General features: G+C 56.6%; 8 protein-coding genes across 8 annotated transcripts; 1 reads left to right on the top strand and 7 right to left on the bottom strand.

Moving 5' to 3' along the window:
• Positions 1 to 331: 331 nt before the first annotated feature.
• SPBR_00362 (uncharacterized protein) lies at positions 332 to 2,292 on the bottom strand (the record flags this gene model as incomplete). The annotated part of the gene is made up of 2 exons (XM_040758681.1): positions 332 to 2,146; positions 2,209 to 2,292. 2 exons carry the CDS (start codon positions 2,290 to 2,292, stop codon positions 332 to 334), a joined length of 1,899 nt encoding a protein of 632 aa, XP_040617835.1.
• A 1,942-nt stretch (positions 2,293 to 4,234) lies between these two features.
• SPBR_00202 (uncharacterized protein) lies at positions 4,235 to 6,861 on the bottom strand (the record flags this gene model as incomplete). Its single annotated transcript, XM_040758522.1, has 2 exons — positions 4,235 to 5,944; positions 6,019 to 6,861. 2 exons carry the CDS (start codon positions 6,859 to 6,861, stop codon positions 4,235 to 4,237), a joined length of 2,553 nt encoding a protein of 850 aa, XP_040617834.1.
• Positions 6,862 to 12,267: 5,406 nt separating this feature from the next.
• Positions 12,268 to 13,508, top strand: SPBR_00699 (carbohydrate esterase family 4; the record flags this gene model as incomplete). The annotated part of the gene is made up of 2 exons (XM_040759018.1): positions 12,268 to 13,287; positions 13,347 to 13,508. The coding sequence occupies 2 exons, from the start codon at positions 12,268 to 12,270 to the stop codon at positions 13,506 to 13,508; spliced, it is 1,182 nt and encodes a 393-aa protein (XP_040617833.1).
• Positions 13,509 to 14,098: 590 nt separating this feature from the next.
• On the bottom strand, positions 14,099 to 15,030 carry SPBR_00890 (uncharacterized protein; the record flags this gene model as incomplete). The annotated part of the gene is made up of 2 exons (XM_040759209.1): positions 14,099 to 14,882; positions 14,939 to 15,030. 2 exons carry the CDS (start codon positions 15,028 to 15,030, stop codon positions 14,099 to 14,101), a joined length of 876 nt encoding a protein of 291 aa, XP_040617832.1.
• A 932-nt stretch (positions 15,031 to 15,962) lies between these two features.
• Positions 15,963 to 16,703, bottom strand: SPBR_00981 (cyanamide hydratase; the record flags this gene model as incomplete). The annotated part of the gene is made up of 1 exon (XM_040759300.1): positions 15,963 to 16,703. One exon carries the CDS (start codon positions 16,701 to 16,703, stop codon positions 15,963 to 15,965), a length of 741 nt encoding a protein of 246 aa, XP_040617831.1.
• Positions 16,704 to 18,059: 1,356 nt separating this feature from the next.
• On the bottom strand, positions 18,060 to 19,751 carry SPBR_00466 (transcriptional adapter 2-alpha; the record flags this gene model as incomplete). Its single annotated transcript, XM_040758785.1, has 1 exon — positions 18,060 to 19,751. The coding sequence occupies one exon, from the start codon at positions 19,749 to 19,751 to the stop codon at positions 18,060 to 18,062; it is 1,692 nt and encodes a 563-aa protein (XP_040617830.1).
• A 598-nt stretch (positions 19,752 to 20,349) lies between these two features.
• SPBR_00352 (phosphatidylinositol-trisphosphate 3-phosphatase pten) lies at positions 20,350 to 22,341 on the bottom strand (the record flags this gene model as incomplete). Its single annotated transcript, XM_040758671.1, has 2 exons — positions 20,350 to 22,156; positions 22,244 to 22,341. 2 exons carry the CDS (start codon positions 22,339 to 22,341, stop codon positions 20,350 to 20,352), a joined length of 1,905 nt encoding a protein of 634 aa, XP_040617829.1.
• A 1,259-nt stretch (positions 22,342 to 23,600) lies between these two features.
• SPBR_00797 (uncharacterized protein) lies at positions 23,601 to 24,671 on the bottom strand (the record flags this gene model as incomplete). Its single annotated transcript, XM_040759116.1, has 3 exons — positions 23,601 to 24,387; positions 24,502 to 24,517; positions 24,602 to 24,671. The coding sequence occupies 3 exons, from the start codon at positions 24,669 to 24,671 to the stop codon at positions 23,601 to 23,603; spliced, it is 873 nt and encodes a 290-aa protein (XP_040617828.1).
• Positions 24,672 to 25,832: the final 1,161 nt, after the last annotated feature.

Below are 25,832 nucleotides of genomic sequence, written 5' to 3'. Positions count from 1 at the left end.
TCGTTTTATTGTCAACCATATGCTTTCTTTCTTTTTTGAACTTATTTATTTGGGAATGCTTCTGGATGTTTTGGCTACGAGTGAGTGTCCATAGGTCTTTACATTGTTTTGGAATACATTATAATCAAATCCATTCAACATTCAACCTCCCAAGTGAATCTGACACCTGCCGGCGAGGATCCCAAGGCCACCCGCAGTGATGATCCAGTCAGTGGGGATACGAAATAGTAACGAAAAATGCTAGCAACGAATAACCCGACGAGCAACAAAATATTACCAAAAAAGCCCGCGACTTGTCCACCACCAACGCGCGCTTTCTTCGTTGCTTCTCCTATACGGCCATGTTTGCCGGCATCGATCCCGTTCCACCGGGCGGCTGCTCGGCTGGCTGCTGCGACTTGTGCCAAAAGACATTGCGCATACGACCCATGACGCTCGCGCGACGCTGCATTGGCGGCGGCGGAATGGCCGGGCCTGTGTCGACCACGGCGGCCGGTGGTGTCGTCGCGTCTGCAAGCGGCCCCACGTCTGCATCTGGCTGCCGGAACATGGCTGCACTCTCGGGCCGCTGGGCGGCAATGTCGTGCTCGCTGGGCGTGGGCGGGGCGGACAGGGCGGAGACAGGCACAGACACAGGCGTTGTCGCTGGCATGGATCTCTTTATCGGGCTGGCCAGGGACACAAACGTACGGCTCGGCCGCCTCTCCTCCTGCTTGTCCTTGTCCTTTTTGGGCAGCCGTTCTCTGTGCCGGCACGTCTTTCCGGCCTTGTTGGTGCCGCTGGCGTCGCGGCCCATCTCGCGGAGAACGGCGCGCACGAGATTCTCCAGAGCATGCTCGACGTGGCGGCCGGTCTGAGCGCTGGTCTCGAGAAAGGGCACAGAAAGCTGGAGGGCCTGGGCGAGCATGGTCCCGTCGGCGGCGGGGACTTGGCGGACGCGGGACGGCTTGGTCGGTTTCGATTTTCTCGGCTTAATGTCGGCGACGGTGCCTGCCAGGCCAAAGTAGTCGTAGTCGTCGTCCTCTTCGTCGTCGTCATGCATGGGCGACCTGGGTGGCCTGGGCGATGGAGACAATGGCGACAGCGGCAGAGATGGCTCGGGTCGGCTAATCTCGAGCCACTTCTGGATGTCGTCGTTTTTGCTCTTGGCGGCGGCCTCGAGCCCTGCCTTGCTTTTGGTATTGTTGCTGTGCTCAGCACGGTCCATCTCTCCCGTGGGAAAGGGTGTCGTCGGTGTCTGGGCGGTACGTGCCCTGGCTTCGGCTCCGGCCGTGGCACGAGCCGCCTGTCGTCGTTCCCGCTGCTCTCGTTGTGCCGTCAACTCCTCGTACAGTATGCTCTCCCGGTAGAGCGGATGCAGCAGACTTTCTTCGGTCGGGTCGCCGTCCTGCACCGCGCTCGTCATGGTCACATCTCCTGGCACGTTGTCACCCACCACCCGTCTGTCCTCGTCGACATCGTCTACGTCGCTCTTGTTCCCCACCAGCCCGACCACAATCTCGCCCGACCCCGTCGTGCCCGTCTCGTTCCCGCCGCCTCCAAACCACCCGCTCGTCCGGCTCCGCGTGGCGCTCGCATGCGGCAGTGCCCGGCGGTGGTGCTGGTGGTGGTTCGTGCGCGTGCACACGGGGATCTCGCCGTGCAGCGTCGGGATGGCGTCAAACGAGGCAGCATCGCAGACGTCGTACACCAGCAGGACGGCATCGTAGTCGGCGCGGGCGTGGACGTGGCGGCGGACGGCGGCCGACTGCAGGTCTGGGTAGTTGATGACTTCGACGAGGTAGGTGTTGTTTTCGCGGGCGCAGGCGCTGCAGAGGGAGGAGGCGGTCGTGGTCGAGGACGCCACGAGGGTGCGGTCGTCGAAGGAAGCATTGTCGGGGTGGTCGACGGCGGGGAGATCGACAGCGGCCGGGCTGGACGACATTGTGGCTGTCGACGAGGTGGTGCGTGGACGCTCGGCAGCGGCTACAACGACCTTCTTGGCATCCCTGCTTCTGTTGTTCTTGTCGGAGTGCGGACTTCTTGGCTCTCTGACGTCCTCTGCCTCGCAGTCGCCGACGGCGTGAACGGGCGGCAGCGTAAAGTACCGCCGGCTGTTGAGGGTCAGGGCCGGGTTGTACGGCGGTGGGTAGGTCATGGTCGTGAACTGATGGTCAGTGTGTTTAAAATGACTTTTTTTATGAGTTCTCTGGAACATGCTAGACCTACCCTCGACTCAAGGCAGTTTTTGCCCACGCCGACATTGCCCAGCATGAGGATGCGGATCGTGGGATTGGGGCCATCTTTGCCCATCGTTGCGGTTGATGCCACAGAGCTGTGATGGTGTGAAAAGGCGAAAGGAAGGTCAAACAAGAGGACGAAGCTTGGGCTTCGCCTCTTTCTATCAACAGGTCAGGAAGAGTCTTGGAGACGATCGAGAAAACGACAGGGGAGAGGACCAGGGAAGGAAAGATGATCTATGTGTAACAAGCGACAGAAAGTGGGTAAGGTCGTTTGTTTGACACATGGGCAATTCGCACCGCAAAAGTGAGCACAAAGTGAGGGAAAAGAGAAAACCAAGATGCGGAAATCTGGGCAGACAAAGCGATCAGCCACAAAACAGCAGACCACAGAATTCAAAGTGGATAGGACGAATCGAGAACAATAAACAACTTGCTTAGAGCTGGACGCGCAACAAGAAACAGAAACGCGGGATGCGTCTGTTCTTACATCGGATGAAGATGGGCGGTGACGAGCCAAAGCACAAACCAACGAGGGCAATCTGCCGTTCAACGATGCAGCAAAACACAAGAGTACACAGAGAGAGACGAGGGGCCAATCCGCGCAGCACCTGCGTCCAGACCGTTGTCCAACGCTGTCGGCTATGACCATGTTGTGCGCATCCTCGAGTGTGCTGGCGCATGAGAGGGAGATGCCGTCCATCAAGCTTTCTGGCGATCGCAGGGTTACAGAACAAGTGGGCACAACTGCCGCCGCGAGACGACACACTCTCAAATGAACCGTATGGTACTGCGCAAAGAGCCAAAAAGAGAGGGTCCTTGGGGCACATGCTTTGGGCTGGCATATTTCCTGTTCGTCGTGTTGTACTGCGACGTTCTATCACACTCGTTTTTTCGATGCCATCCGATTGCTGGGAAATTTCGCCGGTCAAGTGGCAAAGGAAGGTCCTTTGCTTTTACAATGCAGAATCAAGCTTATTTTTTATATGATTGTCCACGATATCAAATGGTTTGTATCGAGTAAATGGACATGATTCCATTTTCCACTTCATTTTGTTCGTCTTTCTTCCATTGAGCGCGGCACCAGGCAATGTCCTTTTGCACACCTGCAAACAGCCGTCGTCCTCGAATCCTGCCTGCTCGTCCAAAACAAAAGGTGACGTGTATTTGTGGTTTTGTGTTTCCGATCTCCTCTACTACAACTCGCACTCATGCGCTCGTCTTCGGCTGTACGCCCAGCGTCCGTCATGCGCAGTCTGTCTCTCGCTGTTCGGCATGAACGGAAAAACAAGACTTGACGATCATCCTCGTGGCTAAACGGAGGAACAAGGACACACTCCGCAGCGAAAAGAGATGTCAAATCGACAGATGCAATCTGTTGGTATTTGTGCAAAAGAATTGAAAGTAATTATTGTAGACTTGCTGTCCCATTGAATGAATGCACAAGAGCCTCGAGTCATGTGGCAGACACCGCCAAGATGCATGCATCCGTGGTATGCATCGGAGCATTTTTACAATCTTTATCGCATACAACGTCCGGGGTACATTAAATATATTAAATACACTCTACGGTCCATGGTGTGTGCAGCTTATGACTGCCAAATTCACTACGATTCGAAAAGATCACGGCAGTTCGTATAATGTATGCAACAATGTGTACAGTTTGTTCATGCCCCATGCACCTTAAACTATGTACAAATAAATACAGACACAACCAAGACCCAACAAAGGTCCCAGAAAACGCAAAGATGATATCGATACTGATACAGAGTGTTGTTTGTTGTCGTCGTGGTTGTTGTTCATGGTCCCGTTTCATTCATTCCAAGAGCCAAATGCGAGTAAAGAGAGGATGCCAACGTGGAAACAGAAACATGAAAAGATGATGACTCGCTCGAAATTCGCTAAACGTGAAACAAGTTGACGAAAAGGACGAAAAGGACGAAAAGCACCAAAGGACGAAACGATGCAAGAACGCCGTCAACACCGCGTCATAGGGCAAACAGGGACGCCGTCGGCTAGATAAAGGCCCCGTCACCGCCGCGTGGTGGGCTGTAGCGATGGCCGCCCGGTGGCGGCGGCGGCGGCGGCGGAGACTCGTGCTGTGGTCCCGTTTGGCCTTGAGACGGTTTTCGGCCACGGCCGCGCGTGTAGTGCTCGTCGCCCGAGCCCTGGCTGCCACTGCCACTACCGCTGCCGCTTCCCTTGGCGGCGTGACCTCGGCTGGTACCGCTGCGTTTCTCGCCAACAACAGCGACCGCCTTGGGTGGTGAGGGCGGCGAGCCGGTAATACCGCGTCCGTAGCGGGCTGACGTCGCCGTGGTGGCCGTTCCCACGTACATGGGCTGTTTGGTGTCGTCATAATCGTCGTAGTCGGCGGTGTCGCCGTACTGGTCGTCGTCGCCCTCCATCTCCTCTTCATAAGTAGGAAGAGTGGCAGGCGCCAACCGAGAGTCGCCCTTGACCAGGCCCAGACGCTCCTCTTCGGTGGAGCCCTTGACTTGCGGTGCCGAGTAGCCGCGCGACGTCACGGGCGCACGACGGTAGCCGCGCCCGTGTCCTCCTGTATTGGACGACGATCCGTACTCGTCATAGTCATCGTGCTCGTCGTCTTCGGGAAGGGAGTCGACCGTGCTGGCGCCGCTGGCACCGTGTTGCTGGTGTCTCCGGAACACGTTCTGGAAAGAGAACTGGCGCTTGGCCGAGTGCGGTGGCGGGTCAGGCGGTGCGATACTGCTGGCACCGTCACTGCTGGCGTAGCCTGCGGCGCCGACATACTCCGTCTTGCCTGACGGCAGCCCATAGCCACGTCCATACCGTTCGCTGCGGTCCTCATCGCCGCTACCACTGCGCCCGCGCTGCTGTTGCGACGGGACCGATATTTCCGTCAACTGAACAGGGTGCATGGGACTCTGGACTTTGGGTGCCAGCTCTTGCTGCCGCATTTGCTGGGCCTGCTCCTCGTCGTCGTGTGCGTCGGCATTGTAGGTGGGCAGCAGCATACTGCGTCCACGGCCGCCCAAGCCGTGCCCGCGGATCGTACCCGCAATGCTCGACAGGACGCCGGGGGTGTTGGAGCGCTGTTCGAGAGCAGCCAGCTCTTCGTCAGTCGGCATATGCGACCAGCCCAAAGGCGGGTGGGGCGTGGCGGAGCCTGCGGTGCCGGGTGGCGGGCCGGGCGTAAAGGGTCGGGAGGAGACGGTCTGGGAGCGCGAGCGCTGGCTGCCAATGGTAGTGCGGCGGCGGCGAATGCCGTCCCACTCGTACATGGGCGGGCGGGGCTCGCCGTTGTTTGGCACAGGATTGCCGTCCTCGCCAATGGCCTCGAGCTCGTCACGCTCGCGCATCTTTTCTTCGTGCATGCGCTTGAGCTCGGCGACCTCCATGTTCTGGCGGGCCGTGGAGAAGCGACGCACAATTGCGGCGGCGCCGCGGATGGCGTCGGCCTTGGGTTCGGACTCGGGCTGTTCTTGCTCGGCAATGGTGTGAATCTGGTCGAGGTCGCCGGCAAAGACGGCCGAGTCGGGTACGTCTTTGGCGGACTTGGAGAGTTGGAGGAGGACGACACCAGAGCAAATGGTCAGGAAGCCGAGGACAACGGTGACAATGGACGTGACGGTGCCCTTGAAACCCTGGAAGAGGACGGCTGAGGTGACGATGGTTGTGCTGGTGAAGTAGACGTAGTAGGTGGGCGTGACCATGGCGGCATTAAAGAGGTTGAGGGCTTTCTACAAGACGGAGGTGAAGTTAGCAGGCGCACGCACATATGCATCGCGGGACAGAAAGAGCACAAATGCCGCACATTTAAGAAGATAATCTCGGTGAGGAGCGTGCCAATGACAAACACCAGGAGCACATATAGGAACCACTGGTTGAACTGGGGAGTGCCACCGGCCTGGGCGACGATAGCAGAGCCGAGGCCTTGGGTGGCGACGACACTCAGGCCGCCGACCCAGCTGCAGATGGACAGATAGACCAGCATGTTCTTCTTGCCCCAGCGCGGGCCGGCCCAAAAGGCAGTGGCGGCCGAGCCGACCAAGATGACTCCGGCGTACGACAGAAAGCCGGGGGTGATGACGAAATGCTGCATCTCCTGGATGTTGGCGACGGAGGACTCTTGCGGGGCGTTCATGACAATAACAACAGAGCCGACAATGCACAAGAAACAGGCGACCTTGCCGACCATGGAGAGTCGTTCTTTGAGGAAGATGGCGGACAGGATGGTGGTGATGACGACGGAGAGGGCGCCCAGGGGCGTGACGAGAATGGCGTCGGTAAAGGCGTAGGCGACAAAGTTGCAAATCTCGCCGATAATCATGAGGGTCATGCCGGACCACCAAAAGACGTTTTTGAGGTAGCCATAGCCCTCGCCGGCCACCTCGTTGTACTTTTCGTTGGCGCGCAGCAGGCCAACCTTTTTTAAGACAAACGACGTGCCGATGAAGGCGCCGGAGCTGATAGCCAGGGCGATGCCGATGACCTTGAAGGAGGCCGGGCGGTCGTTGTGGCTCGAGGAGGTGGAGGTGGATGTGCCGTTGGAAGTCGAGTTGGCGGCTCCGGCGGTCAGGTTGGCTCGGGCATACAGCTCGTTCGCGCGGGCATAGAGGGCATGCGCCTCGGCGAGGACGTCGGCGACGTTGTCCATTGTGGGAGAGGAGGGGAAAGGAGGAAGTCCAAGGAAGTCGGTGTGTCGGAGTAGGAGAGCCTCAGCAGTCGACGACGAGGTCGCCGATGCGAGCGAGGGTGCGGCGAGCGCAGACGGATGGCAGTCGAGCAGGGCGCCAATGTGCTCTCATGGGTGTTGTATGAGAGGGCGGTGTGTGCGTTGCGTTGCGAATTTATGTTATGTTGATCTGGGTTCTTTGTTTATCGTCATAGGGATGTCGGAGGAGAAGATGACGATGTCGGTGTCAAGGGATCCAAGAGGACAGGAATGAAGTGGTTCAGTCTGCTCTTTGCCTTTGTCACGTATAGTGTTCGTTTTGCTCGTTGCTTTTCCTTTGTTTGCGTTTGCCCGGTCTTTCTGTGTTGATTCAGACGTAAAGTAAAGTTCGTGGTTTGCCTGGCTGGCCGCCAGAAGGTTGTGCCGGGTTCCAGAGACGATGGTTCGGAAGACGAAAATGGAACTAAAGGCAAATAGAAGGAGGATTAAGAAAACAAAAAGAAAACCACGAACAACCACAAACACAAAACAACAGCGGTTCTGTTATGTGCACGTGTACGACGTATGAGTTCTCCGGATATATGCGATACGGCTGTCGCTGGGGCGAAGGAGCGTGACCCAGGCGGGTAAGTGCAGGAGGATGTGGCAGGGGTGTGGGAGAGTCTTTTTCTCTGGGCGTCTGGGATCCTCTGCGCGAACGACAGCTGTTTGCACGAGGTAGTGCGATCGCACGTTTTGGAGGTGGGAGAGGGAAGATGGAGGAAGGGATCGAGGAGAACAGAGAAGGAAATGCAAAAGGGAAAAAAGAGACAAAAAGGACGTCCACAGGAGGGATGACGCAGGAGGGCTGGACCTGAGACAGAAGCCGTGGGAGGATGTTTGGAGATCGACGATGGGGTGTCGTAGAAAAAGTACGGGGGTACTTGGCGGGGGTTGCGAGTAGGAGAGTTGTGGAATAAAGAAAAGAGAAGAGAAAACGGGTTTGAAGTAATACGGAAGATGGATGGAAAGATGGAAAATGTCCTGTTGTAGGAAAGAGGCTGTGGAGGAGCAGATGAGCGAGGCTCGGAGTCGAACTGCAAAAGCCCGGGCGGGAAGGAACGACCGGGTGAGCCTTGACTGAAGATGGAGTGCAATCTTGTTCTTGCCCGACGGGCTGACAGTCTTCTTGGTCTTGTTCTTGTAGAGTATTTTGTATGGAGTATGCCTTTTGTGCATACGTATGGACCGCACTCTGTTTTGTAGCATCACATACAAAATCGCACCTTCCTTGCTCTCGGTCTTGACGTAGTTTTGGGAGAAGTGGGGAGGCGAGACCACAGAAAACGACAAATCTAGACGCAGCCCCCAGCCGCCCCAACCAGTCTGTCGGCCAGCCAATCTGGTTTGGGTATGGCGGCAAAAGCAAGACGCAGCAGACGGCCAGCGAAGCAGGGCAAGGCGGCGTGGTGATGGACAGGGGCATCCAAAAGACACCAAACGGGGGCAGAGAAGTGGGTCCTGTAGCGATGCAGGCGCCGTCTGGTTGGTTCAGCAGGAGCTCCTGTCGGGAAGGAGCCAGACAAACTGGAGTTACAGGGGAGTGGCCGCAACAGGGGCCTGGTTGCTGTACGCAACGGAAAAAGGGAGAGGGCAGCAGGGCAGCTAGCTGGGCAGTTACAGGCTGTGTGAGACCGTGTGAGACTGTGTGAGAAATTGGCGAAGACGATTTCTTCTTTCTGGAACAATTCTGAGGTGAATTTGTAGAGAGCACGATTCTCGGACGGTTTCGAATTTAGATCGAGGCGGTGTAGTCGCTACGAAGGACATGTTTTGGCCCACGCTCGGGCGTATTTTGGAAAGCGATGTAAATAATTATAATAATAAAAAAAAGAAAGAAAGAAAGAAAGAAAGGCCCCAGCATCGACTTTAGCCGCAAGATACGAGGTGCGGTTTGCGAAAAGCTCGCCACTAAACAAGCCAGCACGAAGACGACCAGCAAAAACGCTGAGACAACAAAACAGCTGTGTGAAAGTAGACAGGCATTCGTGTGCATTGTGGCTGAGGAAGAGGGCGAGAAAGACCGTCTAGAAGAAAAAGGCCCGGCAAGTGCTGCGCATTGCGTCGTGGTGGCACTAGTGGCTGCAATAGTCGGCTTCAGCGGAAGCGAGCAGAGGTTTAATAGGCAACGTCAGCGCTGTCTCAGTGGAACGTCGGTCAGGCAATCTCTATTGACTCCGCTTAAGTCTGCCTTTTGGCTTTGGACATGTCAGTCGTCGCCTAATGTGTGTCATCTGACATGATGTCAAAAGGAGAAAAGGGCGACGGACAAGAATGCCGCAATCAACTTTGTAAAGAGATGACGGCGACTTGCATGCCGGCCAACAGCGATCACTTGCACCGGTGGAAACTGCATATGTACACTTAACTACAGAAGAGTGCGTCGCAAATGGCACCGACTAGCAACGTTAAAAAGCTGGCACGCGGAAACACACCGTTTCTTGGCAAATCAAAGGCCTCCCGTGGTTACGAGATCGCGCCCTAGATCTTGTTCGTGGAGGCAGGGCGCCGTCGCAAAGACGACCTGGGAACGTTGTAACGACAGGCTAGACAGGGAGACAGGCTCGTTTTCAGCGCCGGTTTTACTGGACCTGCCGCTGTAGTGGGGGGCGAGAGCGAAGGCGAGACGCTAAAAGACCAAGACAAAAATAGCACAACCAAGGCAAAAAAAAGGCGGGCGAGGACCGACAGTTGGCGTCTTGAAACCAAGCAAGGAGAAACCAACAAATCAGGGGCGACGACTGACATCCTCGACACTGCCTGCCTTCATCGACGTGCTCAAGACTCGATTGTCGGCCGCGTCATGGACATGTCGCGAAGTGCCGCCACCGGTTCGCATCGCAGGTGCGATTTACAGAGTCCGAATACAAAAATTGTGGCAAACACCGGCAAAACGAAACGCAGATGGAGCGTAGAATGTACGTCGCACCATCGCGGGAACAGTGACCAGTTTTCCATACACGGCCAGCCGTAGAGGGCAGTTTGAGGAGAGAAACAGAGAAACACCCGTGCGCAACACTGCCCAGAAGGTTGAGGTCAAACTGTCAGAAGGTCGAGGATTAGAACGCGACGGCGAGGGAGACAGGCGAGCCAAGATGTCGACCATTTCGAAACAAGCAGTGCACTCGATTCGCGACAGCAGGAGATGGCACGGCGGCAAAGTCACGTAACGGGGTTTGATACGCCCTCGAGGCCCTGTTTGTTGCCGGCACGAGAAACGTGGAATGTCATAAGACAGACCGTTTTCGGAGAGCTCCGTTCGCCATGGCAATGCGAAACTAGATCGTCTATCAATTGCCTCTTTGGGCAAAGTCGTGCCTTGCTCCATCAAAACGACGATACGAAATACCAGGAACAATAACGGCAAGATGTCTCGGCTGTAACGATGTGCAGAAAACCGGGGCAAGGGACAGCAACATCATGACAATGGCCGATATCCGGCGGCCGTTGTCTTCGTTGGCAAGCAGAATGGCTGTGCGCTGCAATTCCTATCATCTCTCCATTCCGTGGCGCAGGTCGTAAAGCCGCTCTGAAATGATTACGTACCTCATACTTCGTATGCAGTGCCTCCCACGACGGTTTATTGAATTATTGTGGCTTGGTGGCGGAATGGTATGGCATTGACAACCTTTGTCTGTGTGCACTGACCCTGCCGCAGGTCATCTTAGTAACGGCCTCAAGCACGTCTGTTCGGGACCGGCGGTTGCATGCATGATCAAGAGCATACGGAGCAGACGTCCATCCTAGAGCCGAGAAACATGCTCTTGTTGGGTGGGCTGCATACGTCCGTGTCAATATTGGGAACAGGGGAACAGAAGACTCAAGTCAAAACAGATGTACGGCGTAAAATGGCAAACAGCGACTAAGTCGACATACACGTAGTACGAGAAACAACCGTCATCAAATAAAGCACCACAAAAGGATCACAGGGACCAAAGGAATACTCGACTTCCAAATTGGTCACCGCGGCTGGTGAGGAAATGCTGCGTGATGCGGAGCCTTCCACACCAAAACCGCCCGAAAAAGGAATGAAAGAAAAGCTTATTTTGACTTGGGTGCCTTCAAGTGCCTCCCATCCTAACGCCTATTCCACTCCTGGCCATTCTACCAAAAACGTGCTCGATGCTGCCATCGTTTTTCCTCTTGTCATGGCCTTTGTGGCGTTTCTCTGGACACCACGTACGGTCGCTAATACGGAATCAACTGAATAATTTACGTATCTCTTCTCATGCCCTCCTACAAAAGAACTCTTCTCTTTCAAGCCACAAATGGTGTCTTTTCTGGGGTCGGGGCCATGGACCGGTCTAGATCGTAACCTCATGCTCGAAAGTCGGTCTCTCTGTTGACATGTCGTAGGAACGAAGCATTGTCGTTTATGCCCTTTTCTGTGCCGCCGGTGAGTCTTTCTTGTCAGACAATATGTACAAAGCCCTGTCCACCAATTAATCTACATGACAGGGTCCATCCCGACACCAAAGGCCAAGCGTTTTCCTTTCTCCGGCACAGCGCAGGGACAGTCTGTGGACGATGAACGCGTTTAATGACCTCGTACACATGTGTGGCTGTCTTCATCGTCCTTTTGTGGTTTATGGTCGGTTGTCATCACCAACAGCATTAGCAGCGTGTGCTCTGCCCGCCGCCCCCTTCCTTTGTCGCATCATGCATGGACTTCCAAAGACCGGAGAATCGTCTCGGTCCGTCGGCAGCAGAAAGCATGGTATGCATAATCTGTCCGCGCCGTAGACAAGGCTTACTTCTGTTTCTTATTTCATTGCTGCATCCTTTGAAAGTCCAGGCTTACGAACCGTATTCTAGAACCAAAAGCTTAAGCTTAACCCGTTGGTCCCCCGTCGCCATCGATTTTCAATCAGGCGGCTGGTTCCATCCTGTCATCTTAAGGGCTCGTCGTCTAGCTGTTCTGGTCAATTATTGCCTCGCCTTGTGTACTGTTGCCATTTGTCCATATTCCTGAGCCCACCTTTTACCTGTCCACGTTTTGCGTCTTCCAGCTTCTTTTAGACGTGTCTCTTCTCTTTCCTTCGGCTTACCCTTTCCCTTCCCTCCCACACACATTACCCAGGCACCAGGATTCAGCCAGACCAGCCGCTTGTTTATACCCTCCTCTGCAATATATGCCTCTCCGTAGTTTTATATTCTCCGCCTCCTGCTACGGGACCCCCTTTTTTATTCTCATATATATAAATACGTGGAACTCCCGTCTTGGCATCGCCTTACACCAGATGGCCGTGTGCACGACGTATGACTCCTTTCGTTGACGTCTCCGTGACATCATTCAAGGGTGTCCCCGACTGTTTGAAGTTCCCCTTGTGTTTTGTCCGCAGCCTCGCCATGTGGATTCCGAAACTGCTCCCGGGCCTGCTGGCCACGCCGGCCTGGGCACATGCGTACGACGACACCGATATTCTCATTGCCAAGCGCGACAACGGCGTGGCCACCGGTGGCTCCTGCGGCACCCAAGCCAACAACGCCGTATGTGCAGCCGGCCTCTGTTGTTCCGCCGCCGGCGTCTGCGGCACGGGCGGCGCCTTTTGCACGGCACCCGCCTGCCAGATCTCGGCGGGTCCTGCGTGTGACGGCAACCAGACGCCCAAGGGCGCCGACACCAGCAAGGTCCCGCGGCCCCTCATCGGCAGCATTCCCTACGGCATCGACATTAGCCACTGCACTGTCAACGGCAAAGTGGCCATCACGTTCGACGACGGACCGTACCTGTACACGGGCGCCCTGCTCGACATTCTCAAGAACAACAATGTCACGGCGACGTTTTTCGTCGTCGGCAACAACGGCGCCAAGGGCATGATCAACGATCCGACGACAGGGTACCCGGCCATTCTGCGGCGCATGGTGGCCGACGGTCACCAGATTGGCAGCCACACCTGGAGCCACCAAGACCTGAGCGCGGTGACGGCCGCGCAGCGCAAAGACCAAATCGTCAAGAATGAGGTGGCCATTGCCGACGTCCTCGGCGTCTTCCCAACCTACCTGCGGCCGCCGTACACACGATGGAACCAGGACGCCCTCGACGATCTCAAGACGTACGGCTACCACGTCCTCAACTACGACATCGACACCCGCGACTGGCAGGGCGACTACACCGTGGCCGAGAACATTTTCCAGACCATCCTGTCCCAGCACAGCCCGGCCTCGTCCTCCTGGATCTCCCTCGAGCACGACATCTACAACACCACCGTCCACGTCTTTGCCCAGTACATTATCGACCAGGCCCGCAAGCTCGGCTACCAGCTCGTGACGGTCGGCGAGTGCCTGGCCGATCCGCCGAGCAACTGGTACCGGAACGCCACGACGGGACAGCCGGCGCATCCAGTCGCCGGTGGTCTAGCAAACAACGTCGGGGCCGGAGGAAACCCGACCACGGGTACAGCCGCCTCGACTACACACACAACCAGAGCTGCTTCGCCGACAACCGCAACAGGCAGTTTGCCGTCGGCCATTGCAGCCGGCAGCAACGGGAACGGCAGTGGAAAGACAACGACAAAGACGAGTACAGCAGCGACAACGGGCGCGGCTGTGACAGCGACATCCTCGCCAACAGCGACAAAATCGGATAGTTTGCGGCTAATGTCTAGAGGAGGCTCTGCCATTCTGTTTCTGTTGTTTGTAATGGCATTCATGTTGTAGACCGATGATAGTTGTTCGAGGGTACGAGATTATGTAGATAGTTTTGTTCGTATATTTTTATGTTTATGAGAGGATATATTTAGCGTCAAGCCATGGCAGATTGGCCTGTCCCTAGTTTTTGAAAATCCATCGGTAGTTATGATATTGGATTTTTTTTTTTAAAAAAAAAAACAATCCTTACCAAAAGTTAACAAAATGTAATTCAATAGAAATTACAGAATCGAGAACGCAGACTGCACTTAATATGGTGTTTGTTCAGATCCAACTTACAAATACTACTGCCAAAATGAAAATTGCCATTCTCTTTCTCGTCGTGTAAAAAATGCAAAACAAACGCCATATGATGCAAGCGCGGCCGTGAATCGTGAAAAATTACAAAACCAATGGCCAGAAGCCAAGCTTGCTGAAAAGTAAAATGAGAAGAGAGATGTGCTGTCTCCGAACGATGAAGATGAAAAAAAAATGAAACATAAATCACGAGGTCAAAGATGCCACAACCGCCCGAACAATCACACACCACCTACCAGTCCACAGCCCACCCGTTCTGGTCCAGAAACTCCTCGCATGCGGCTCGCAGGGCAAGGTTGGGCCGCAGATCGGAGGGCAGCAGCTGCTCCCGCGTCAACGGGTCGGTGTGCTGGCGGCGCAGGTGCTCCATGATGGCGGCCCGCTCGTACGACTTGCCCGTGTTGGTGACGACGGGGTCGACCATGATGGCAAAGGTAATGTCGTCGATGGCCCAGTCGGGGACGGTGCGGCGGGCCTCGACGGCGCTGGCGGCGCGGGACCGCTCAAACGTCTCGCGCAGGCGGGCAATCTTTGCGTCCCACTCGGCGGCGATCTCGGCATACTCGGCGCTGGTGTCGCTGGTGTCGCTGCCGTCGCTGCCGTTGCCGCTTTTGGCGCTCTTGCTGGCCTCCAGTGACGCGAGGACACTCGCCTTTTCCCGCTCGGCCAGCTCCACCATCTCTCCCTCCAGCGCACCTGCTTCGCGCAAGCGGTGGTTCTCCATGTCGTTCCAGCGGGCGCGCTTGCAGTCCAGCATGTGGTTGGTGATGTTGGTCAGCGACTTGTCGTCGCTCTGGACACACAGCGCGTGCGCGCGGCGGCAGTGGGCGACGGCGGCATCAAAGTCGCGCAGCTGCAGCTCGGCCTGCGACAGATAGTACAGGGCCTTCATGTTGTCCGGGACGCGCTCGAGACAGGTGGTGCAGTCGTCGACGACGCCGCCCCACATCTCGAGCTTGAGGCGCACGAGGGCGCGGTTGGTGTAGAGTGCCGAGTTTTTGGGGTCGACGATGATTCTGGGAGAGTTAGCAGGCGTGGTCCATAGAGACTTGGCTGCGCGTGCGAGACATACGCTTGTGAGTAGAGACCCTCGGCGGCGGCAAAGTCGCCGCGCTGGAAGCATTTGTTGCCTTCGGCCTTGATGCTGTTTGCTCGGGCCTCCATAATGCTGGCCTGGGCGGACCGAATTCAAGCAGTGCTGGATGAGGCCGACCAGGATCGTGCGAATAGCGAGGCGTAAACAGGTGTGTATGTGCTGGTCTATCTCTCAGGCCACGGCCATATCCAGGCTGACCAGAGGACGAGAGGTGGCAACAGACGGCAAAGAGCGGTTGAGACTCAACGACACCGCTCAATGGCGAAGGCGGTGAAGAGGCTTGGTCCGTCGAAGGTTTATGGAAGGTTATAATAAAGACGAGGCCGCTGGCTATGATATATGTGCAAAACGACAAAGTGGCATGTTTCTGGTCTTCAGCCTTGCGTTGACCAGTAGGAAGAGCCGCCACGGTGGTGTCGATAACGTTGTTGCGGATGCGGAAAATGAGACAAGGCGCCTGATACCACCAGGGACAAAGGATAAAGAAGCGACTGGCGATAGCGGTCACAGAAAGGTTGGTTTTGGGAAGGGTGGTGAGGCAAGGCTCCTCCCAACGCAGAGGCAGATTTCATTTCACAATCATCTCATTTCTCCCTCGATCCGTTGAAACTCCTAAATGGCAATGTATGGAGTAGTAATACCGTCTGTTCGGACAGTTCAGGTCCCTGAACAACGAGCAGCCGGCGCAAGTTGCCAGTCGCCGTAGTCCACCCCACTGGGAAATGGAGTTTTCAGCCTTTTAGGAGACATTATGCGGCTCCTTATTTGTCAACGCTCGGTTCGAAGCTTCTGGAAAAGGCAACGAGGCGATAACCCGACTGGGGAATGAGCTACCCCGCTGTAACACTCCTATTAGGGTTGTAAACTCCCAACACCCACATGGAACGCGTCGCCGATAACAGAGATCTTTCATTATTGCCGTCGTTCCTCATAAGTACACATACACATTCGCTACGCCTCTACAATTCGCTTCATCCAGCGACCACCGACCGCTCGCCTCCTAGTCAAACTCCGCCATCAGCTTGTTGTGCAGGACGCCCTCGGGGAACGCCTCCTCGCCCAGCGCCGTCGTGTGCGCCCACGGCTTGAGCCCGTTTTCCTCGCGGATCGTCTTGGCAAAGCACGCGCTCCAGCCGTTGCGCGGGAACTGCTTGTTGACGTCGACCTTGGTGTCGGGGTGGACGAGGCCCGGGTTGCCGCCCATGTTGTCGTAGATGGTGGCCAGCTGGATGAGCTGGCCCAAAAAGGTGATTGTGCCCGTGGTGCCCAGGTCCTGGTGGCGGATGATGGCTTCGGCGACGGCCTCGGCCTGCGCCTGGGGTGCGGCGGGGTTCAGCTGCTTGCCGACGAGATCGAGGGCGAGGTAGCCGCCGAAAAATTCAAACGACAGGCGCGTGGCGCGCAAGTGGTCGTGGGTGGTGCCAATGTCGTGCAGCAGCGCGGTCAAGGCCAACGTGGCGCGCGACAGCGTCGCGTTTTCTTTGGGGAACTGCTGCTGGAGGATGGCCGAAGCAAAGTAATAGACGCGCATGGAGTGGTTGTAGGTCTGCGGTGCGAGCTTGGACTTGGCATAGGTCTGGACCTGGGCGACGAGGGCATCGTCGCTGGGAAAGGATATGTCCTTGACGAGCAGCGACGACGGTTCGTGGAGATTGCTCTTTCCAGACAGAACCACCTGCGGGTCACGGGCAATGGACGTCCAGCCGTGCTGGGTCACTTCGGCGTCATTGGACGTAGCCATTGAGTGGACGTGGAGGCGAACGCGAGATAAAGTCCAGCGGGGCCTATTGGCGACGATGCGGTGATGCCAAGATTGACGATGATGTGGGTATGATATCGAGATTGACGTAATAAAGATGTCGACGATGAAGTCGAAACAAAATCACTATTCCAAGACGTCCGAGAACAAAAACAAAGCCAGAAGCTCGAAGGACTGACAAACTGGTCTTGATTTATACCCTGTCTTTTGGTGCGTCTACGCACAAAAGGTGTGCCTAGGGGCGGATGACAAACGGCATCTACATCTCATGGCCCATCTCGGCGTTGCTCTCGTCTTTTGCTCTCCCGTTCCGACGGTGCATAAAAGCGGGTGTTGAGTAATAAGCAGATCCCGAAAGCGACTCAAGGGATTTCTCATAAGTAGCGTCCGTGTTAGCGAAACGGCGAGATACGCAATCCCATCTGTCAGCACACAAGAGCAAATCCCACCTGTTTTGCCGTTGATTTTGACGACTCTGAATTCCATTCTATGACAGACAAAGCGTTGCCTTTCTTACGCCGTCGACAACTACTCGTGGCCATTTTCAGAGCACGGTGCAATTATGGGCGTCATCTTTCCAGACTGACTGACGTAGTAGTGTACGACTACAGCAGAAAACTGCTAGTTGTTGGCTCACTCGGTGTTTGCCATGAGACTACGCCATACAGGGGATTGATAGGCCCTTTGCGTCGCCTGTCATACGTGCAGCTTTCGCACATTTTCTACCGAATAGGCAAAAGACAGAGGAAACGAGGGCACTCCACGCGCCAGCCGCATAATGCAAGTGATCCGAATGTCACCGGGAAGGTGGGAATACGAGAGAAACAACTAGGCGCCGTGGATTGCGGAGCCGAACTTGCACCTTCTCGCGTGTTCACGTGTTTCGGGTCTCGGCGTATATTTTGTGAAGCATGCAGATGGGATGGAGATAGTTTACTTTCCCTAAAGGGTAGGGTGGCTCATTAGAAGAGCTCCCGACGACTTTTGCATACTGCAAATTTCTGATTGTCATGATAGGTTTGGTCTCCAAGCTGACATGGTTAAAGTCTGATGTATTGCTATTTCCACATCGTATCCAATAGACGAGAACCGTAGATGAGAAGCGCAAAGTACAAAAAGCAACGCGATGGCTAACTCGAGATACTGTAGAGTAAAACAGAATAGAGAAGAAACACCAAAAACACAAGTAAAAACACAACGCCTGCCTAAAAAGCCCGTCCCCACCGTTTTGCATATATAAAGAGTACAGGAGACGTAGAACGAGAGACAGAATGAGACGTGATATCAGTGTACAACAACGCCGGCAAAGTCAAAGGTGTTTGTTCGGCACCGCCCCTGTCACGCCTTGCCAACCCAGCCGGCATTGACAAAGAAATCAAAGATGCGCGCGCCCTTTTGCGAGTCGAGCCGGCAGATCTCCTTGGCCTGCTTCTTGCGGAGCGTGCCGTTGCCGCGCATGGCTTCCTTCAAAATTTGCTCCTTGATCATCAGGTACGGCTTGGGCTGCAGGCGCACAATCTGGCACAGCTCAATCTCCTCGGGCGTGAGCAGCTGCAGGTCGGGCGCGTTGTCTTGCGTGAGGGTGAGCGACGGTATGCCGTAGATGGGGACGGTGGGCTGCTTCTCGCGCTTGACGATGCCGTTGACACCGTGGACGCCGTTGACACCGTTGACGCCGTTGACGCCATTCACCCCATTCGCGTGGCCGTTGATGCCATTTGCATAGTGGCCATTGACACCGTTGGCAACGACCACGCTGCCGTTGGTGGCTTTCGCGTCCTTGTCCTTGTCCTTGTCTTTGCCGTCCTTGTCGTCGCCGTTGACGTGATCCGCAACGGCCGCCGTGCCGTTAGGCAGCGGGCCGTTGATCGGCAGGTCGGGCGCCAGCAGCAGCGCGGCACCACTGGGCGGCTCGGGCGGCGGCTGGTTCTTGTTGTTGCGCTGCGCCGTGGCCAGGCGTTCGCGGTCCATGGAGCCGAGCGGGATGGCCTTTTGGATGCGCTGCGCCTTCTCCTGCTCGTACCGATTGCCGCTCTCGAGGTCGCCAATCTTGAGGCTGCGCCACTCCTGCAGCTGCGCAATGGCTTGCCGCAGAAACAGCTCGTGGGTCAGGCCGTCGCAGAAATCGCGGAAATCGTCGTGGTTCATCATGCGCGCAAACGGCTTCGCCTTGTTCATGAGGTCGCGCTCTTCCTTGGTGCGTTTCTTGTCGAGCTTGTTGTTCTCGCGGTAGTCGAGCAGGTTGTGCTCAAAGATGACCTTTTTGCGCTCGACGCGCTGTGTGAGCCGGCAATTGTAGATTTCCATGACGGTCAGCTTCAGGTCCATCTCCGGCTCGAGCTCGCCCGTGCGCGGGTTGATGCCGTCGCCCGGGTCGAACTGCATCAGCTGGACGGCCTCTTCGGCCTCGTTGGCGTATTCCGTCTCAAACTCGAGGCGGCCCGGCATATAGCCCTGGATCTCGTGGCACGACGGCACCGACGCCGTCGGCTTGGTCTTGGGTGTCAGCGCGGGCGCCGCCTTCGCGGCCTCACGCCGCTCTTCAATGCGCCGCTTCTTGCGCGCCTGGAACTCCTCTCTAGGGATCTCGCTGGCGAGCTGCATGTCGTGTGGGCTGCAGCGTTCTGGGAGCGGAAACTTGGACGACTCAATGTAGATCTTGTAGTAGTGGTCGCGCACCTCGTCCTTGTGCCGGTACCCGCCAATGTGGTCGGCGACGTCGGCCCAGGACCCCAGCCCGTAAATCTCGCAGCCCTCAATGAGCAGCAGCTCCTCGTCGGCGCCCCATTCCTGGTCGAAGATGGGAAACGAGTTCTGTTCGATGACGCGATAGGGGTGTGTCGCCGGCTGGTGTGCGTTGCTGGAGGAGCCGTTCGAGAAGCAGAGAACACACAGATCGTACTCGTTGCACGCCGGGTGCGCACATCGTATGCGGACAGTGGATGTGATGTCAACGCTGCAGACGTCGCAGACATACTTGACGCCGCCCTCGCCGCCCCGGACGGCCGTCTTCTTGCGGATAACACCCATGGCGTCTTCTTCGGAGTCGGAGCCGGAGTGAGTGGGGTTTGGCGGGGCGGATGTGGCTCCGGGTGCCGACAGTGCGACGGTTGTCGAGTGGAGAGGAGGGGGAGATGGAGGAGAGGCGGATGGAAGGTTGAAGGAAAAGGTCGGCGAAATAGAGGACAAGACACTCGCGCTACGTCGCAAAAGGCATCTTTCGATTACTCGCGCCTGCGCTGACCATCTGCGCCGGGTGTTTTGATGAAAAGTCGATGGAAAGAGGTCGATTCGTCGATGGGCGGATGGAGGGGGATTTGCCGGAGGTCGTTGTCGCGCGTGGTTCAGAGCCGGCGTGCTTGAGGGACGATGCGTCGATTTCTAGTGGCGGCAGTGGGCGAGTGGGCAAGGGTGGCGGCAGGGTGTAGCCGGCCTGGGGTAGTTCGGCTTATGTCATTGCACGTGACATTATTTACATACGCCAAGATTCAGGACCGTGCTTCCAAGGTCCGAGCTCTTGCAATGGTGATGATGGAACGTCTGTGTTGGTGATTTGGACAAACTAAATGATTACTGGCTATGTTTTCCATGTTTCTCAGCTGCGCCTTTCCTACGACTTCTCATACTGTCATGATACCTTTGCAGCTTCTTCTTCGCCAGGGCTGCTCTCGTCCAGGTCCGCCTCGCCTTCGGGCCCACTGGTCTTGACGCTCGCCAGCGCCTCTTCGTGGTCCTCGTCTCGCTCCTTTCTCGCATCGGCGCCATGACGTGGTGAACTGGCAGCGGGCACGCCATTGCTGTCGCCCACGGGAACACCCGTTACACTGCTCGCGCGACTCACGCCAGCGCTCTCCGGGTCGTCCCGTCGCAGCCCCAAGTGCTTGTTGGCGTCGGGGTCTTCGGGGTTGTTCCCTTGCCAATTCGCTGGCCGCATCTGGGGAACGTCGGCGACCGCGCCCGCAGGAGCAGCAGTGTCCACTTTGGGGGACGCCTCCTTCTCGCCATTGTGCTCCTCTACGTGCCGCCACACGACCGAGATCCGCTCGGCCGCACGGCTGCCCTTTTGGCTGCTGCCCTTGATGCCGTCCAACTTGTCCCAGTCCAGCACAAAGATTCCGCTGTCGTCGGGTACGCCGTTTTGCTCGGGGCCGTTACCCTCGAAGAAGGTGTTGAACCACACGTGGGCGACAGAGGTGACCATGGTAAGGCCTATGTTGGCGGCGGTCTTGTTGCGGCGCTCGATGGATATGTTGACGTCGCCGTTGGGGACGCGGATGGGCTGCTCGGGTCTGAAGATGACGGCCTGGCCGCCGGGTTCGTCGTCGGCGGCATAGCGGAAGGGCTGCTTATGTGCTTGTCCCTGTGTTGATTCTGACGTAGAGGCGTCGGCCAACGCGGGCATGGACTCGCTCTTGTTTTGGAGCTGATTGATGTCCATGCTGAGGCCCGAGTCGTTGGTGGAAGCGAGGCCCGCATGGCTGCTGCTGTCTGTCTTGTCTGTACTGTCTTTGCTGGCTTTGCTGCCGCTGTCGACCTGCACGTCTGTCCTGGGCCGCCGAATCTTACCGCCGTCCACGACGGGGCTGTTGAGGACGCCAGTGTTGCTTCGACTGCTTTGTGGCGGATTGGCTCCGCTGCTGCCGTTGTTGCTGTTGCTTCCACCGCCTCCGCCGCCTGCACTAAATCCGCCTGCCATGTCTGACACGAGATCCAATAGGCCGCCACCACCCGGCGCGTCCCCTTGCACGACGTATCGCTCGCGGTTCTTGAACGTGTGGAAGACGTGGATCTGCTTGCCCTCGTCCACGTAGCCCTCGACCGCTAGCTTGACGCCGTGCCGCAGCCCGCGGAAGTGAATCTCGACAATCTCGACGGCGCGGTCCACGTAGGCCGGTTTGCCCGCCCGCACCCACCGGTCGACGTACGTGATCCACCGCAGCTGCGAGGGGATGGTCACGCCGCTGCCAAACTTGGGCCGCATGCGGCGCTCCGTAAAGCGGTCGAGCGCCTGTTTCGGTGTCCACCCGCACTCGGCAATCAGGTAGCTGCAGGCCATTGTGCCCGACCGGCCCTTGCCCGCCTTGCAGTGGACGACCGCGACCCTCCCTGTCTTTTTGTCTCCTCCTTCGCCCCCCTTTGCTCCCTTGTTTTGTCCTTGTTTGCCGTCGGCTCCCGGCGGCCTCTCGTACTCATCGCCCAACCACTGCTTCATGCTCGCCAAAATCAGCGGCACCAGTCGAAACGGCGGCGGATGGTGATCGGGCCAAGGGTAGTGCCGGATCCGTCCGTACACGGCCTCGTCGGGGTAGCCTGTCCCCTCGGCACGAAATTCCCAAATGGCCCAGCCGTCGCCATGTTTGCGGTCGAGAAAGGCGACAAGGCGGTCGAGGGGATTGCGGTAGGCGAGCTGCGGGTAGGTGATGGAGGGACCGGACCTACGGTTTTTACATTTTGATTAGGATGACTATTGCTAATGGGACGGCAATTGGGAGGCAGGGGGCCAACTGGGAGGGGAGACTCACGTTGCAATGATGTTGCTGGTGACATAACAGAGATCGAGACCGGTCTCGTCGTGGCGGGCTCGCGGCCCGGCGACAATCTGGCGGAGGAGGGAGGCCATTGTCGGGGTGTGGAGTCGTTTGTGTAAGGTGAAGAGTGAAGAAGAAGGAAAAGACGACGCAAAAACGAAAAAGACAATAAATGTCACAATAAAGTCCCGCTGCAATGTGGTTCGGTCCGACGTTTGGTGTTGGCGTTGTTGAGCCGTTGCGGAACCCTCGTTGCAGGGCATCGCAGATGGCTATGACGCCTAGACCGTGGCCCAAAAACACCAAGCGGATGGGACAAGAACGACGTCATGCGGGCTTAGCGTGGTGGAATGGAGCTTGCCTTTAGAACCTAGCCCAGATGGAGATTGGCGGCGGTGGTCCACTGTATTTTAGGCGGCCTCCAGTGATCAAATCAAGTTATACGTCGCACACCGTGGGAATACAGGGCACAACTGCAACAGCGTCAACAACACGAGACACATTCACTGCCAACGGATTGTGCAATACGACCACGAGGAATCTTTTTAACGAATACAATAAAGCAAATAAAAGTAACAATGGCACCGCTATTCTCACAGAGTTCAACGATTAGAGTTATGCCAAGATCAACCCGATCGGCCGTACGAGGACTGCCCAGTGGCGGCGCTGTCCTTGGCAAAAGCAGTTCGACGTAATAGGCACGTGCATCGGATTGAAGAATTGGACAGGCAGACACAAACAGCGCACGAGGACACACTGCCAGGGAATAGAAGAGGAACAGGCTGCAACAAGATTAACGATAATGAAACGCAATACAAAAATACATAGACGACAAATGCAAGTAATGCAAAAGAATGCAAAAATGCAAAAAGCAGAATAAAACACTACATGTAGCTTTGAACCCGTTTTGCGCCTGGCGGGCAAGGCCCAGCGTTGGGCCATTCCGTTTTCCCGTCTGTGAAAGAGAGAACCCGCACCGTCCGCCGTCCCATCTGGTCGTTACTACTCTTCATCCTATTCACCCACGTCTTCCTCTTCGTTCTCGTTCCATCTTGTTCTCTTCTTCCGACTCTTGTATAACCACAGCCTCCAACCTTACCCCTACCTCGCCCCTGTCTTCTCTCATTGATTACTCTTGTGAGTCGAGCGTCTGCTGTGACGGCCATGCGCGGTCTGCCAAATGAGTGCCGTCTCGTTTCATTGTTGTATGGTGGACGTCGTGTCCGAGCGTTGCCTAGCGACTGGTTATGTCGCTTGTCGACATTTCCGGTCGCCGTTGCACGGCGAGTGATTGTGCGCGGTCGTCGAGTGGTTAATGTTTGCAGCATCCACGCGCACGCCCCGTAGCCCCTTACTGTGTCTTGCGCGGAGCCTGGGCGGCACCGCCAACGTACTTTTGCAGGTCGGTGGCGGCATAGGCCTGGCGAACACCGTTCTTGGTCGTCTCCCAGATCTGGCGCACGGTCGGGTTCATGCCCTGGGCACCCGTGAGGTTGTCGATGCGGGCCTCGATCTGGCCAAAGGTGCTCTGGACGTGGGTGCTCTGCGAGAAGCGAGCACGCAGAAACGCGGTGTAGACGGCCAGCAGGATCCACGAGCCCTTGGCAAAGGTAACGGCAGACAAAAACAGGCGGCCCCACAGGACAATCTCGAGCAGAGCCACAACGGACATGGACGAGTCGTAGTACTGCTTGACAAACTTGCCAATGGACTCGGCGACGGGATGGGTGGCATACTGGGGCTTGGCATCGGGCGCCGCGTTGGCGGCAGGGGCGAGCGGCTTGGGGGGCGCCAGGGTCGGGATGAGGTTGGTGCGGGTGTACGTGGCGACGTGGAAGACGGAGTAGATGGTGTAGGGCAGCATGGCCAGGATGTACTGGCGCGAGTAGAGCCAGACGAGGGCCATGAGCAGGTACTGGACGTTCTCGTCGGCCAGCATGCCGGCAGCACCGGCAGCACCGGCGGGAGCGCGGCCGGTCTTGGCGCGGGCCTTGAAGGTCTTGTAGACGACGATGCCGTAGGTAGCGGCGGCGGCGACAAAGGCGGTGCGGTAGGAGAAGCGCGGCCAGAACGTGGTGTAGTTGAAGCGGATCCAGGACAGCGAGTAGCGCAGTGTGCAGAGGATGAGCGTGAGGTGGCTGGAGACGTTAGTAGGACATTCAGGCAGAAGCAGAAGCAGGTGTGCTTGTTATCGCAAAATGGGGCGAAAGGTCGAGGAAGCTCAAGCTTCGCACAAGACCGATTCTACGCACCCAACAAACCAGCCGACTAGAAGACAGGTTAGCAACTCTGTGACAAAGCGGAAAAGAAGCACAACTTCCAGCTCGCCTGCTGACGGAACGGAATCCTTACATTGCAGCGTCTTTGCGAGGGTCAGCAAGCGCTCGGTGAGCGGCAAGCCCGCGGCCGGAGGAGGAGCCATGGTAGCGGCGGTGAGGGAGAAGAGGAGAATAGAATGCGAGAGATAAACGAGAGGCAGGAGGAGCAGCTTCGGTCGAAGAGCGAATGCGTCTGTGGACGTGTGTTGTCGTTATCGCAGGGTTGGTGCGGTTTGAGGCTCTTGGGTTGGATGCGGACGAATGTTTTTTTTTTTTGTGCGAGTTGGATGGTTGGGAGGGGATTTACGAACGTGGCCTTGACCGGGGAAGAGAAAAGAGTGAAGAGGGCAAAGAGCAGTGGCCTGAAGGTGTAGAGCGGGCACTGGACAGAGGGGGGGCTGCCAAGAACAGAGCAAATAGGCAGGAGAGCATGCTGCTGAGCTTCTGAAATCGCAAAGTTGGCGGCCGGCCCGCCTTCGATTCAGCTCCACACAGTTGGCCTGTGCGTCATCGGCGCCACTCAGCGTCGCCTAGCAGCTGGGAAAACAGGGAGAAATGGGGCTTTGGGGCAACGGGGCCAGGCATGAGGCAATGAGGCAATGAGGCGATGAAGATATCGAAGCGACTAGCTCGTCGCAAAAGCCACACACTTTTGCTCGTGGATTGGCTGTCAGCGCTGCGTTCTTTCGAGCTTCCCAAAGATCGCAACCGCTCTGTTTCCGTCTTGCATTGCATTGCAACTACCCTGCTATCCCAGAAACTTTGTTTCCAAACGAAGCCGCAACGCAGGAATGCTCTTTCTCGACCCAGACGCCAGACAGCGATCACTTGCCCGCTGCAGTGTTTCCGGGGACGGCCGCAACAGGAGGGGATCCGCAGAGCGAGACAGTCTCAAGTCCCCCAAAAGCCTCTAGCACACATGCTCTGGTCCAAGCTTGCCCCACTGGCCCTTTGGAGCTGCGACGTCATCGGATCGACGCTTGTGAGTAGCTATCTTTTGTATGAACGTCGGTAGCTGTCTTTGGTCTGGTCCTTTTTGTTCTCGATTCGTTTGTTCCTTTTGGGCATGTATCCCTAGAATGATACAATGGTTAATCAGCAAGCTTTGCGCCAGTGGAATGTGCAACAATCTGCATCCTGACGTCGAAGACCTGAAGAACAGCCACCCGACTCGACGATCATGTTTCCAAGCCTTCAGGTGGACTCATAGGGGGTGGCACTCTAGTTGCAGAGCAGCCTTGCATTCGTTATTCGTTCCAGGTTGT

Source organism: Sporothrix brasiliensis (assembly GCF_000820605.1).
Source record: "Sporothrix brasiliensis 5110 chromosome Unknown Cont19, whole genome shotgun sequence".
NCBI lineage: Eukaryota > Fungi > Ascomycota > Sordariomycetes > Ophiostomatales > Ophiostomataceae > Sporothrix > Sporothrix brasiliensis.
Note: the sequence above shows the minus strand (reverse complement) of the source record. Positions and strands in the feature narration are given on the sequence as shown.